General features: G+C 44.1%; 1 protein-coding gene across 1 annotated transcript in view; it reads left to right on the top strand.

The window, feature by feature from the left end:
* PAFAH1B1 (platelet activating factor acetylhydrolase 1b regulatory subunit 1) overlaps window positions 1–4,994 on the top strand; it is a 66,771-nt gene extending 61,777 nt beyond the window's left edge. Inside the window, exon 11 of the mRNA XM_081941448.1 lies at window positions 1,048–4,994. Coding sequence (XP_081797574.1) covers window positions 1,048–1,121 — 74 coding nt within the window. The 3' untranslated portion in view covers window positions 1,122–4,994. The remainder of the gene's footprint in view (window positions 1–1,047) is intronic.
* The last annotated feature ends 8,886 nt before the right edge of the window (window positions 4,995–13,880 follow it).

Raw genomic sequence — 13,880 nt, 5'->3', positions numbered from 1 at the left:
ATTGGCCCACCAAACGAGAGGAATGGACTCACTGAAAAAGATTTTGATGTTGGGAAAGATGGAAGGCAAAAGGAGACGGGGACAGTGGAGGATGAGATGGTTAGACAGCGTCATCGGTGCAGTGGGCACAGATCTGGGCAGACTTGAGGAGGCAGCGGAGGGCAGGGGAGCCTGGCATGCTATGGCCCATGGGCTCGCCAAGTCGGACACAACTTAGCGATGGAACAATAACAGCCAGGAAAAAATAAAATAAAAGGCTGACCGTTCTCCTGAGGTGATGATCAGCAAGAGCAGCTCCCTCTAAGACAGGGGTGTCCAAACTTGGGAACTTTAAGACTTGTGGACTTCAACTCCCAGAATTCCCCAGCCAGAGGCGACTGGACGTTTCGCTTCTCATCCAAGAAACTTCTTCAGCTCTGACTGGAGGGTGGGGAATGGAATATAAATATAAATGGCATATAAATCCTTCCATTCCTCACCCTCCAGTCAGAGAAGCGAAACGTCTTCAAAGAAAAACAAGAAGGTCCAGTTGCTTTATGAAAAAGCACCTTTGGGACAACCGTGAACCTGGATGACTGAGAATCTCCACAGACATATCTCTGGGACAGTTGCTCAACCTTTGAAGATATGTGGACTTCAATTCCCAGAATTCCACAGCCAGCAAATTCCTCAGTCAGCAAAGCTTTAAGACGCGTGGACTTCAACTCCCAGAATTCCTGAGCCAGCTTTGCACAAAGTCTCAAAGTTAAAATCTTAAGTCCACAAGTCTTAAAGTTGCCAAGGTTGGAGACCCCCTGCTTTAGGATATTACTTATTATTAATTTAATTAAACATTGATTAATGTTTTATATAAGAAATGACAGTATTTCATTTCATTCAGTAGTCCTTTTTAAAAATTGCCTGACCTAATCTTAATTTCGTGCAGATATGAGGCGTTGGATCACATTCCAAATGATATCAGTTCATAATCTTTTAAATTCAGTTTCAGTAGAATTGCCCTATGCATACTAGCTTTTTTTCTTTTCTTTTTCCCCTTCTTCCTTGCAGATTTCCACAAGACAGCACCCTATGTGGTCACCGGCAGCGTAGATCAAACAGTAAAAGTCTGGGAGTGCCGTTGATTGGATTTACATCTGACCCCCCTCCTTCCCCTCCCTCCCCCTCTGGATGCACTCGGATACCATGGTTACCCATTGAGCTCTGTTTAAAATAAATATTGTCCTTTCATGTAAATTATTCTGGATGTAGATTGAGCTTATTAAATGTTACACACAAAGTATTCATGCATGGTGAATCCAAATTGTATACTGTAAATTTACATACGTTGTCTAGAAGTACCATAGGTTTAAGAATTTGGGCTGGCATTGGTCACATCAGACCTAAGAAGGCAAAAGCCGGTTGGTTGAATTAGGGGCACTTAAACTGGTGACAGCAAAATCATTCTGTACTGGATAAGCTGAATCCCCAACTCTACTGTTGGTGGTGCCTATTTACTAAGTGACTCATAACGGGGGTTCTTTTTGGGGGCGGCTGGGTGGCGGGAGGGTTATTTCAGAAACACGTATCTCTGTAACATCACTTAAGTATGCTTAAGAAATCTAAAGATACTAGATTTAAAACAACGCTGCAACTTAGAATCTTAAATGTAATTAATGGAAACAAATAAAATTTCTGGTTTTTCCCCCCCTGTCATGGTATTTGCCAAATCAATAGGATATATATTTATTTTGGTTTTCTATCACGTTTAAAAGAAGAAGAAAGTTAGTATGTTCATACTAACAGGCTGCAAAATAGGAAGAGAACCTTGGTATGATGTGTGTGTATTTTTTTCCCCACAATTTGTTTGTCAAGACATCTTTGCGTTCTACCATGTGTAGCTTCACGCAAAGCCCATTATAGGAGGCTGCTAGTCTTGCTCTCCCTTAGCTACTCCTTGGAGCAGTCAGATGTGAATCTCCCGGTGGACTCCTGAGGGTTCAGTCAATGCCGTCTCTCGGTTGGCTTTCGTTGTGGTTTCAGATTCGTGCAAAGCCAACAGTAGGGAAAGCCATCATCCCTCTCCCCCTCTTCCCAAACCCCCCCAAAAGCTGCTGGAGGTTTATTAAGTGGGGCAATTCTTCACTCCCATCCGTTTTCCAGTTAGTAACTTCTCAAAGCAAGCACTCCCGCATTTTGGAATGTTTCGTGGAGAACGTAGCAAGCTCTTAACATTACGACAAAAATTCCTGTTACAGCAAATGAAAAACAGTGATATGCTAACAGAAAGCTTGCAAGTTTTTAGATCAGTATCTCTCAACTTTAGCCACTTTTAAGATGAGGGGACTTCAACTCCCAGAATTCCCCAGCCAGCTATGCTGGCTGGGGAATTCTGAGAGTTGAAGTCCACTCATCTTAAAGCGACTAAGATTGAGAAACACTGATCTAAATCATTTCACAGCCACCTTTTGTTCCTTAAAGCCAACCTATTCTTGAGGAAATATAGGCTACAGTCCTATTTCAGTATGGAAAATTGGAAGAATTTTTTTTTAATGTTGATATCCTAATAAGATGTACTTACTCTATTTCTTAGCATTATGGGCCAACTGTTCATTTACTCCCCATAAAGTCTAATCTTAACTGATGAGGCCAATCTTTTTCTACTCTCCCCCCCCCCCCCAATCCACTACATATTAATGTAGCAAGCTGTCAGTTGGACCTATTCTAAAAGAAATGGTGATTTGCTTTTATTTGTTCCATGACTTATTTAACTTAACAAACATAAAAGCAAAAATATGTCCCTTTAAACCCAAGTCACAGAAACATTGGAGGATTGAAATGCATGCCAAGAGAAAAGAAAGTTCCATCACAAATATTGGTTCACCCGACTGATTTTTTTTTTTTTTCTGTGTGTGTGTTGAGGGCATTTCGGTTTCTTATCCAGGAACTAGGAGACCAAAGGTAGCTCCAGAATAGTGGCTGGGTGTGGTCAAAAAGAACTTCCTGCTTCTAGACCTTGGATATTGGAGGTTTTCTATTTTAAAGCGGGATGGTGTTCTGGGGTGTTTTTTTTTTTTTTGAGCATATTATCAATTCCTGATAACAGCTGAAAAATATTTCTTGGCCAGATGTAGTGACTCTGATGTTGTTGTTTTTTAAAGTGGAAGTAACTGTACTTACATAATCCGTGAAACAAGGGTACCTTACTAATGGGAGCTTACCACTATTGTGTTTTTCTACGGAAACAGCAAATAGAAATTGAAGCCAAATGCCTCCCCCCCCCCCCTATTTATTTGGGAGCAAAGGAACTTGCAAATTTGCCCCGTAAATTTAATAGTCCATCATCAGTAAAGCATTCTCAGGGATGGTTGTGGGTTTAACTAGTTAACTAAGCCACGTTTTTTCCAACGCAAAACCAAATGGGGGAGGAAAAAACGTTCACCATTGAAGCATTTGGTCATTTCAATGATGGGCAAAGTGGCTACAAAATGCCAGATTTCTGTACAGACGGTTCTCTGGTGTCTGTTCAGTTGCAGGCAGTTTTTCTTGAACCATTCCAGAACTGCAGGAGCTGAGGCTGTGCCCGTAAAAAGTCCTAGATCCAGGGTGGTTGTTTTTTTTCCGTTGAGGTTTTTTGGTTCTTTCACCTGGAAAAAAAGTGCATACTTTTATTTTCCTTTTTTTTTTTTTTTGGGCGGTGGTGGTGGTTTGAACACAATCCCAAAACTTAAGCCAGGGTGTCCAATTTTGGCAACTTTAAAAACCCGTGGACTTCAACTCCCAGAATTCTGGGCGTTGGAAGTCCACAGGTTTTTTAAAAAAAGTTGACCAAAATTGGATATCCTTGACTCGAGTCTTGGAACAATCTGCACTTTACACTTTTTTGTTTTTCGTTTTGTTTTCAAAGCCGTCCTACTTTGGTGTGTGGTGTGACCAATGATGTGCCCAGAGCACTAATAAAAATTTAAAAAAAATAAAATAAAAATAAAACCACAAAATACTAGTTTGCTAGCAAGTTGTCAAGAGCTGTGGAGCACTGTAGTCTATTGAAAGCTTTGGCGATGGCTTCACTGTCCTCCCCTTTCTCCTAATCTCCCGTATACCCTTTCTAGCTCTATTCTGTCTGCTGCTCTTTCTGTTTTGCCTCTTTACCTTTCTTTTATGTCAGTCGAAGAGTTGGTCAAATCGTCCTTAAACGGCCTTTTCTCGTTCCTCTCTCTTCCCGTGACTCCACAACCCCGATCCATCGAAAGCGGTTGAAAAACGATAATATTTTTGCGTTGGGTTTGGCACGCAGTTGTGGCTTGAAAATCCTGAAATGCATTTGGGAATGTAAAATGGACCCAATTTGAGAGAGAGAGAAAAATGACTTCTCCAATTTATGATTTCACAGTTAATGTATTTTTTAAAAATATCCCCACGGTACTAGCTACTGTAAATCTCTATTGATGATGGTGTATAAAGTTAGCAAAAGTGATCGGGGAGGAAATAGGATAAGGTTGATTTTTTTTAAAAAAATGTGGAACTGGATTTAACAAGTCACAACTGAATATTAAGTCGGTTTTCCCTTCCTTTTTTTCTCTCTCTCTGTCCTTGTAACTGCTTTCTTGTCCTAAGCACAGCCTTTGAATTTTTCCAAAGTTCTTTCTGGAAGTAATTAGCAAAAAATTGTCCACGTTTTAGAAGTTTGATCCCGATACTGACAAGACACAAGTCTTTTCTCTCTCTCTCTCCCTCTCTTTTTTTAAAATCCAGTAAGAGCGATGTAGAAATTGCTATTGGAAAATGTTTCTCCTCACCCACCCCAGAATGTAGGAGTTAACTGAAGATATTGACACGATTAAAATTAAAAAAAAAAAATCAGTAAAGGAATGTATATAATACTGCTCTGTGTTTTACAGTAAGATTTGTTGCTCTCAAGACTGTGTAAAACAAAATTTATTCATGTTTTCTGCCTATTAAAACAAAAAATCTTATTGTACCAATTGGTAAACTATTAAATGAATATAAAACTAAAAGTGTTTCTCTTTTGTTTAGGTGCAGATAAAGATTGGATGAGCTTACGGCTCGCCATCCGTGCTTGCCGTAAGGGGGAAAAGCAGATGTAAATGGTCTTGAGCATCAATGTAGAGGACAATATTGATCTGAACTGTGAAGCCGTGTGGTTGCGTTAATGGAGGGGAGAGAATGACGAGGCTCGGGACAGGCAAGGCAGCTGATGGGTTTGGGTTGCACACACTTCCTTGCCTCTTCACCCACTGCTGTCATTTTTATTTACGCACCACCCTCCGAGGGAGGCCAGAGTTGAGGGGATCCAGAATGCCACCTTTGGCATCGGGAATCAACTTTGACTTCCTCTTTAGGGTGGAAAATGGAGCCCATCTGCGCCTTCCCTATCTGGGCTGCTGAAATGTGATTCTTCTGCACCAAAGAGGATTGAAGTAGCACATCTGAGGCCTTTGGAGAAGGTGATGGTGGTTCTGGTCGTCGTCATTATCCCACCATTATATAACGATCCTGCGTGAGCAGCTGTGGTGGCCTAGTGGTGAAGATGCTGCCCTTCCAACTTGGAAGGTTGAGAGTTCAATCCTAGGCAGCGACAGGTGTTTCTCTAGCAGGGTGCAAAGAGAAAATACCTGCTGTGAACTCCGCTTAGGTGTCAAGAAGGTCATCCGGCCAGTAAATGCTCAGCTCCATTCAGTCGCTTGACTCCACCCCTGAGCAAGGGATTATAGGGTCATACAAAGAAATATGATTCTGCCTCCTATTTTCCTTACAACAGCCCCCCCCCCCCCCCATGGGTTGGGCTGAGAGGGACACAACCAACTTCCATGCCTGAGGGAGAAAGAACTACAGGTCAGAGTCTCCCAGTTTATAGCCCATCACCTTCACCACTATGCAAAACTGCCTTTGAAATACGCACAAATTGCCCCTTAAGCCTCCAGAAAAGCTAAGAACTTTTACAGGTAGTCTTTGCTTAATGATTGGTTGTTTCGCAACCACAATTACAACAGGTGCTTCGTGGCCTGTAACGCCCACTGCATCAGACAGTCACCTGTCTGCATTTCAGGTCAGTCTCAGTTTTACAGCCGGTTGGGGCATTCTGTAATTGCTCGTGGCTTTTGGTGATCAGGGCGACTGCAATTTGCAATGGCTTTTGCTGGTTTCTGGCAAAAAAGGAAGCCAATTCAATTGAGTGGATTCACTTAACAAGATAGGCCAGAAATTGACTTACAGTCACAGGTATCTCAAATTATGACCACAATGACTTACAACCATAATTGTTTGGTTAATTGGAATACCATAATTGGAAGACTGCATTCAGTTCTGGTCGCCACGATGTAGAAAAGATGCTGAGACTTTCTAGAAAGAGTGCAGAGAAGAGCAACAAAGATGATTAGGGGACTGGAGACTAAAACATGAAGAACGGTTGCAGGAACTGGGTATGTCCAGCTTAAGAGAAAGAAGGACTAAAGGAGACATGATAGCAGTGTTCCAATATCTCAGGGGTTGCCACAAAGAAGAGGGAGTCAAACTATTCTCCAAAGCACCTGAGGGTAGAATAAGAAGCAATGGGTGGAAACTAATCAAGAAGGGAAGCAACTTAAAACTGAGGAGAAATTTCCTGATAGTTAGAACAATTAATCAGTGGAACAGAAATTGCCTCCGGAAGTTGTGAATGCACCAACACTGGAAGTCTTTAAGAAGATGTTGGATAGCCATTTGTCTGAAACGGTATAAGGTTTCCTGCCTAGGCAGGGGGTTGGACTAGAAGACCTCCAAGGTCCCTTCCAACTCTACTTTTGTATTATAATTCCAGGCTCAATTGCAGTTTGTAAATTGAGGACTACCTGTAATCATAGCCGTGGTGGTGTCACAGGATATATTCCCTGTAGCAGGAATTGAAGGGACATAAATGATTAAATTGCTGGGCCAAAAAACATTTCAACACTTGTGTTTAGTAAAATATAGGGTGAGGTCAGGGTTGGTATTCACTTTCCCTACCGGTTCGCAGATGTGAGCGCATGTGTCCACGCATGTGCTCAGCCTTCTGCGCATGGGCTTTGATTGCTCATGCAGCTTGCATGCGTGTGGCTTGCAAACACGCCTAAATGGCATAGAGCTGAGGCGGATGGGCAGGCCTACCCGCGATTTCCACTATCGGTTTGGGTGAACCAGTCTGAACCGACTGAATACCACCTCTGAGTAAGGTGTGAGCTTCTGTGCTTGTTAACACAGTATTTTTATATTTACCTCAAGTTTGCCCTCAGCGGTAGGAGTTACCTGGGTGAATTTGGCCCTAGTCACTGTCCTAGCATAAGAGGTAGCAAGGGGTTGTAGGGGGGAATTGGGAAGGCACTGCTGTCTACTCTGCTCTTTTGCTCTTGGGACAAAACAAGCAACATTAGCGATGTAATCAATTATAAATAAATGCCCTTTCCCTAGTAACTGTTGCTCCCTCCGGGGGTTCCACTACCACCAGGTTAGTGTCGAACCTGCAAAGAGAGGTTTGCATTTCTGTGTTAATGATTGAGTGCCTATAGCAGGCATGTCCAAAGTGCGGCCCGGGGGCCAAATGTGGCCCCTTTTCAAATTTCAAGCGGCCCGCAGCCTCTTCTCCCCACTGGAGTTATTTGTTTAGTCTTTCATAAAATACCGTATTTTTCGAAGTATAAAGATGCATCTTTTTCCCCTCAAAAAAGAGGCTAAAAATCTGGGTGCATCTTATATACTGAATACAGCATTTTTTTGCCTCCCAAAACTCTGCCCCCTTCACCAAAATGGCTGCGCATTGCCTTTAGGAGGTTTTCAGAGTGCTCCTGGGGGCTGTGGAGGGCAAAAAACAGGCCATTTTTTGCTCAACTTTGCCCCCCCCCCCGTAGCCCCCAGGAGCACTCTAGAAGCCTCTTAAAGGCTATTCATGCCCTTTAAAAAAAAGGCCCATTTTCGTGAAAAATGGGCCATTTTTGGGATAGTGCAAAAACTTTTTTTTTAATTTGCCTCTTCAAAATCTTGGTGCGTCTTATACTCCGAAAAATACGGTAGTCAATTCGCATTTAATGTTAAGGGTTCAAAGAATGTCAGGCTGAATGATCGGCCCCACACATTTTCACCTCACCAAATCTGGCCCTCCTTGCAAAAAGTTTGGACACCCCTGGCCTATAGCAAGACCAAGTTCCACACTAAAGGTGAAGTTTCCCCTCACACATATGTGCTACTCATTCCTGACTCTAGGGGGCGGTGCTCATCTCCGTAAAGCCGAAGAGCCAGCGCTGTCCAAAAACATCTCGCTGTCCGAAGACGTGGTCATGTGGCTGGCGTGACTAAAGGCCGAAGGCGCACGGAACGCTGTTAACCTTCCCACTAAAAGTGGTTTCTATTTTTCTACTTGCATTTTTTATAAGCTTTTGAACGGCTAGGTTGGCAGAAGCCGTTAGAGCTGAGGAAAACAACATGGATGGGAAAGGGGCTTATAAAGCGCTTTCCCTGGAAGTTGAGGAGTAGGCTTGGTTTTACCAGGTTTTTCATTGCAGGGAGCAGATCCTTTAAAAGTAGAACTGGAATCGGCCCCCTGGCCAGTACTGAGGTATAATAGAATCCCTTTGAGAGAAAGATTATTGCTGAGAGAGATGTATGGATGTTGTATATGAAAGAGATTGACTAGCGGTTGCCTCCAGGCCCTGATTATTTATCTATGGTCAGGTCTGTCAGACTTAACAGTAGCCTAAAGGTAAAGGTTCCCCTCGCACATATGTGCTAGTCGTTCCCGACTCTAGGGGTTGGTGCTCATCTCCATTTCAAAACCGAAGAGCCAGCGCTATCCAAAGACGTCTCCGTGGTCATGTGGCCGGCATGACTAAACGCTGAAGACGCAAGGAACGCTGTTACCTTCCCACCAAAGGTGGTCCCTATTTTTCTACTTGCATTTTTACATGCTTTCGAACTGCTAGGTTGGCAGAAGCTGGGACAAGTAATGGGAGCTCACTCCGTTACACGGCTTCAGGGAATCGAACCACCGAACTGCCGACCTTTCTGATCGACAAGCTCAGCGTCTTAGCCACTGAGCCACCACATCCCTTAAAACTAATATAGATATATCAACTGCGGAACTTTGATCGACAAGCTCAGCGTCTTATCCACTGAGTCACCACGTCACCTTTAACAATAGCCTACCGCAGGGATGTCCAAACTTGGGAACTTTAAGACTTGTGGACTTCAACTCCCAGAATTGGAGGCTGGCTGGGGAATTCTGGGAGTTGAAGTCCACAAGTCTTAAAGTTCCCAAGTTTGGACACCCCTGGCCTCTAGCAACCCAAATCACAAGTAGACATCTATACTAAAATGACAACCTGTATCCAGCAATTAAAAGGAAAGCGACTATATACTCCCGTGATGGGGAACCTATGGTATGTGCGCCACCGGTAGCCCTTGGTGCCATATTTGCCAGCATGGCAGCCTTCAGCTGTGGCGCACATATCTGCACCAGCCAGCTGATTTGGGGACTTCTGGAGGAACAGGGGAGGCCGTTTTCGCCCTCCCCAGGCTTCAGGAAAGCCTCTGGAACCTGGGGAGGGCGAAAAACAGGCCCAAGGGGCTAACCGATCCATTTCCTCCTTCTGGAGGGCCTCAGGGTGGGGGGAGGCTGCTTTTGCTCCCCCATGGGGGTGGGGGTTCGAAACATGCATGTGTAGGTGGGTGGGGTACACACGCGATAGCGCACGCACACACAATTTTGCCACACCCTTAGAAAAAGGTTAGCTATCACTGATATTCTCCATAATACCAGATAAACAACTACCTAATAAAATGCAGTTTACAGGTGACACACACATTCTCCAAAGATCCTCCCAGAGTGACCTTTATGTTTGGGAAGGATCTTCCCAAGGGGACCATTCTGGTAGCCAGAACGAAGCTATTTTAGATCAAGCATAGGAACCAGAATCAGAGAAATGGTTCTAGATTCAGTGCTGGTCATCTCGCAAAAATTAAGAGAATCGCACACAGGTTCTGGAAGGAATTCCTTGGAGGAAGCAATCCCGATGGACCAGGCCATTGATTGATGGGTTTTTAAGAGAAGACAAACACCTTGGATTTCATCCAAAGTTTAATGAGCATTTGTGTATCCCGCAGGATGGATGCAATAACTGAAGTAGGCGGTGTCAGTCTGTGCGGGTGGCTGCATTTTAGATCAGTGGTAAGGTCCAAGTGAATTTCAAAAAACAGCCCCATGGAAATCATATGCTGGAATTCTGTGGGATGATGAAGGTGTCATCTTCCTGCTCCAGGAAGGGCTGCAGTTGGTGTACCTGCTGAAGCTGGGCAAAAAATGTTTTTGGCCATGATTCTCCTGTGCGCTGCTTAGGGAATCCAAGCATGGGTTAACTTTGTGCATTAGCCTAGAGACTGACTTATATAATTGTTGACCAGGCCTCCTCTGACTGGGATAGTTCAGTTTTTAAACTCAGTCCAGCCTTAAAAGAGACGCAAATTTTTTTTCCTCTAGGGTAATAGACAAAATTATTCGGAAGTGGGCGCTCCCATCAATGGAGCTTTTTGTATGAAGAGATTAGACAGCCATTTGTCCAGAACAGTATGGGGTCCTCTGCTCGAGCAGGGGGTTGGACTAGAAGATCTCCAAGGTCCCTTTCAATTATGAACTCCATGGTTTTCCAATATATGATCCAATGGTGGGATTCAATATTTTTTACTACCGATTCTGTGGGCGTGGCTTGGTGGGTGTGGCAGGGGAAGGTTACTGCAAAATCCCCATTTCCTCCGCATCAGCTGGGACTCGGGAGGCAGAGAAGAGATGGGGGCGGGGCCAGCCAGAGGTGGTATTTACCGGTTCTCTGAACTACTCAAAATTTCCGCTACCGGTTCTCCAGAACTGGTCAGAACCTGCTGAATACCACCTCTGATATGATCCCAACACATGGAGTTAAGTCACACAATACTTGAAGGCTGGAAACTCTCAAGAAAAGTCTGAACATCAGATTTAAATTGTGCAAATCCATGTGTTAACCACTAGCACACATGGCTACAAAGGTTTGTTCCGGGGCTTAGATCACAGAGAGAACACACTTGTGGCTTGATGAATCTGCTAGGCAAGACTGGGCATGTTGGGTGAATTGCACAGGCATATATTATCTGGAAAGTGAAACAGATTTCCGTGTCTGCGAGGTTAATGGTTAGCAGGAATAAATGGGATGCATTTTAACTTCTAGTGGAAAGCCTCAGAGCAGCAACTTGACCCAAATTAAACTAACCCAAATGAATTATGGTGTTAATTGGAGCAGACACCATTTAATTAACCTAATTAGTATTGATTCTCCCACACAGTCCCCTCCAATAAATTGGTTTTTCCTATCTTTGCCTTAATTTTCTACATCAGGAAATAGTAACTTTTGATTCACACCAGTTTTATAAATAAGGTAACACTCATTTTGGAATAATCATTTCTGAATAAACCATTAGGCTGTTGACAGCGTAGACAGTATGTGTATCTCTCTTCAAGTTGTTGGCTTTCCTTCTCCCCCCCCCCCCCCCCCGCGAAATAATAAGCAAAGAAAACTTGGAATGACTGGCTCTTATAGGTTGTCCTCAATTTACAACCAATTGCTTAGCTGTTATTCGAAATTACAAACAACCAGAAAAATAGCGCTTACAACCTGGATTCAAAGTTCTGATGATTGGGCCCTCTCTATATGGTCACATTTGGGCACTCAGCAACAGGGCCACAGTACAGCCATTTGCAGTATCCTAGGGTCACACTGTGGTCATGTGGCCGGCATGACTAAACGCCGAAGGCGCACGGAATGCTGTTACCTTCCCCCCATAGTCCAAAGGCCTCAATTCTTTGAACACTTAGACTTACGGTATATACCGCTTCATAGTGCTTTACAGCCCTCTTTAAGTGGTTTAGTCAGCCTATTGACCCCAACAATCTGGGTCAATCTTTTTACCGATCTCAGAAAGATGGAAGGCTGAGTCCACCTTGAGCCTGTCGGAATCGAACTGCTGGCAGTTGGCAGACTCAGCCTGCAATGCTATTGCCTTCTAACTACTGCGCCGCCAACAAATACATTGTTAGCCAGGTTGCAATCGTGTGAAAATTTAAAACCAGCCAATATGGAAAATATTGCCAGAAAGGTCTCCCCCAGCACCCTAATATTAAAAATGGACCCAAATGTTCCCAAAGATAAATCAAATGTGCACTTTCCTCCTGAGAATTCTTCCCAGACGTTTGCATCCTGCCATCTTTCTGTAGCAGGACTGTCAAATGTGCAGCCTGGATGCGTCATGCGCTGGCCATGCCCATGCCAAGTGTAGCGAAGGAGGAAATAAGTCCCGATATGTCATGTGACACCACCGGGATGACACACGTTTGATGCCCCTGTTCTATAGCATCCATCATTTGTTGTGCTCTCACAAGGCCATCACAAACCCACAAATGTGAAAGGGGGAAATTGGCCATCTCAGATTCTTATTAATATCATCGAATGTATTTGCTACCAATCTTACAGTTCAAAGCGACTCTTGAGTGGAATATTTCTGGATCTTCCACAAGGCTATAAGATGCTATGTAGCAGGGGTGGGATACAACCGGTGCCTGCTGAGAGCATCAGGTACCGTTCCGGCACGGTGCCCCGGAGGGCCCGCCCGCTCTCCTTACTGCTATTTGAGCCGATCGGGGCTTTTGCGTATGCACATGGCCGGTACAGCGCCTGCGCGACACTCCGCTGAGCAGCTGGAGCATCGTGGCGGTAAGTATGCATGCATGTGCTGTGCGCATGCTGATGTGGTGGACATCGGCATCTGGAACCCACCACTGCTACGTAGGCAGGAGAGCCAAACTCCCTCCCTCCCAGTAAATAAAATTGGAAAATGAGGTGCATTAAAAGGTAAAGGTTCCCCTCGCACATATGTGCTAGTTGTTCCCGACTCTAGGGGACGGTGCTCATCTCCGTTTCAAAGCCAAAGAGCCAGGGCTGTCCAAAGACGTCTCCGTGGTTATGTGGCCAGCATGACTAAACACCGAAAGTGCACGGAATGCTGTTACCTTCCCACCAAAGGTGGTTCCTATTTTTCTACTTGCATTTTTACCATGCTTTCGAACTGCTAGATTGGCAGAAGCTGGGACAAGTAACGGGAGCTCACTCCGTTACGTGGACGGATTCAAACCGCCAAGCTCAGCATCTTAGCCACTGAGCCACTGCGTCCCATTAGAAGGGTGCAAAACAGAAGTTGGATGTTCTCTATTAATTTGTTGCTTATCTTTTCCAGAATCTTTCCTGGTATTGAGGTCAGACTGACAACTACAGACCTATCAGCCTGACCTCAATACCAGGAAAGATTCTGGAAAAGACAATCAAGCAACGAATTAGCAAACACCTAGAAGTAAACAAAGTAATAGCCAAAAGCCAACATGGGTTTGTCAAAAACAGATCATGCCAGACTAATTTTACTGCATACTTTGACGAAGTGCCAAAATTAGTGGACCAGAGGAATGCTGTCGATATAGTTTACTTGGACTTCAGTAAGGCATTTGATAAGGTAGACCATACCCTACTACTCGATAAAGTAGAAGAATGTGGGTTGGACAGCATCACCACCAGATGGATTCGTAACTGGCTGACCAACCTCACTCAACGTGTAGTCCTGAATGGAACTGCATCTACATGGAGGGAGGTATGCAGTGGAGTACCCCAAGGCTCTGTTTTAGGCCCAGTACTCTTCAACATCTTCATCAATGATTTGGATGAGGGAATAAATGGGGAACTCATCAAATTTGCAGATGACACCAAGCTGGCAGGAATAGCCAACACTCCAGAAGATAGGCTTAAGATACAGAAGGATCTTGACAAACTTGAACATTGGGCACTATCTAATAAAATGAAATTCAA

Source organism: Natrix helvetica (assembly GCF_964273705.1).
Source record: "Natrix helvetica genome assembly, chromosome: 2".
NCBI lineage: Eukaryota > Metazoa > Chordata > Lepidosauria > Squamata > Natricidae > Natrix > Natrix helvetica.
Note: the sequence above shows the minus strand (reverse complement) of the source record. Positions and strands in the feature narration are given on the sequence as shown.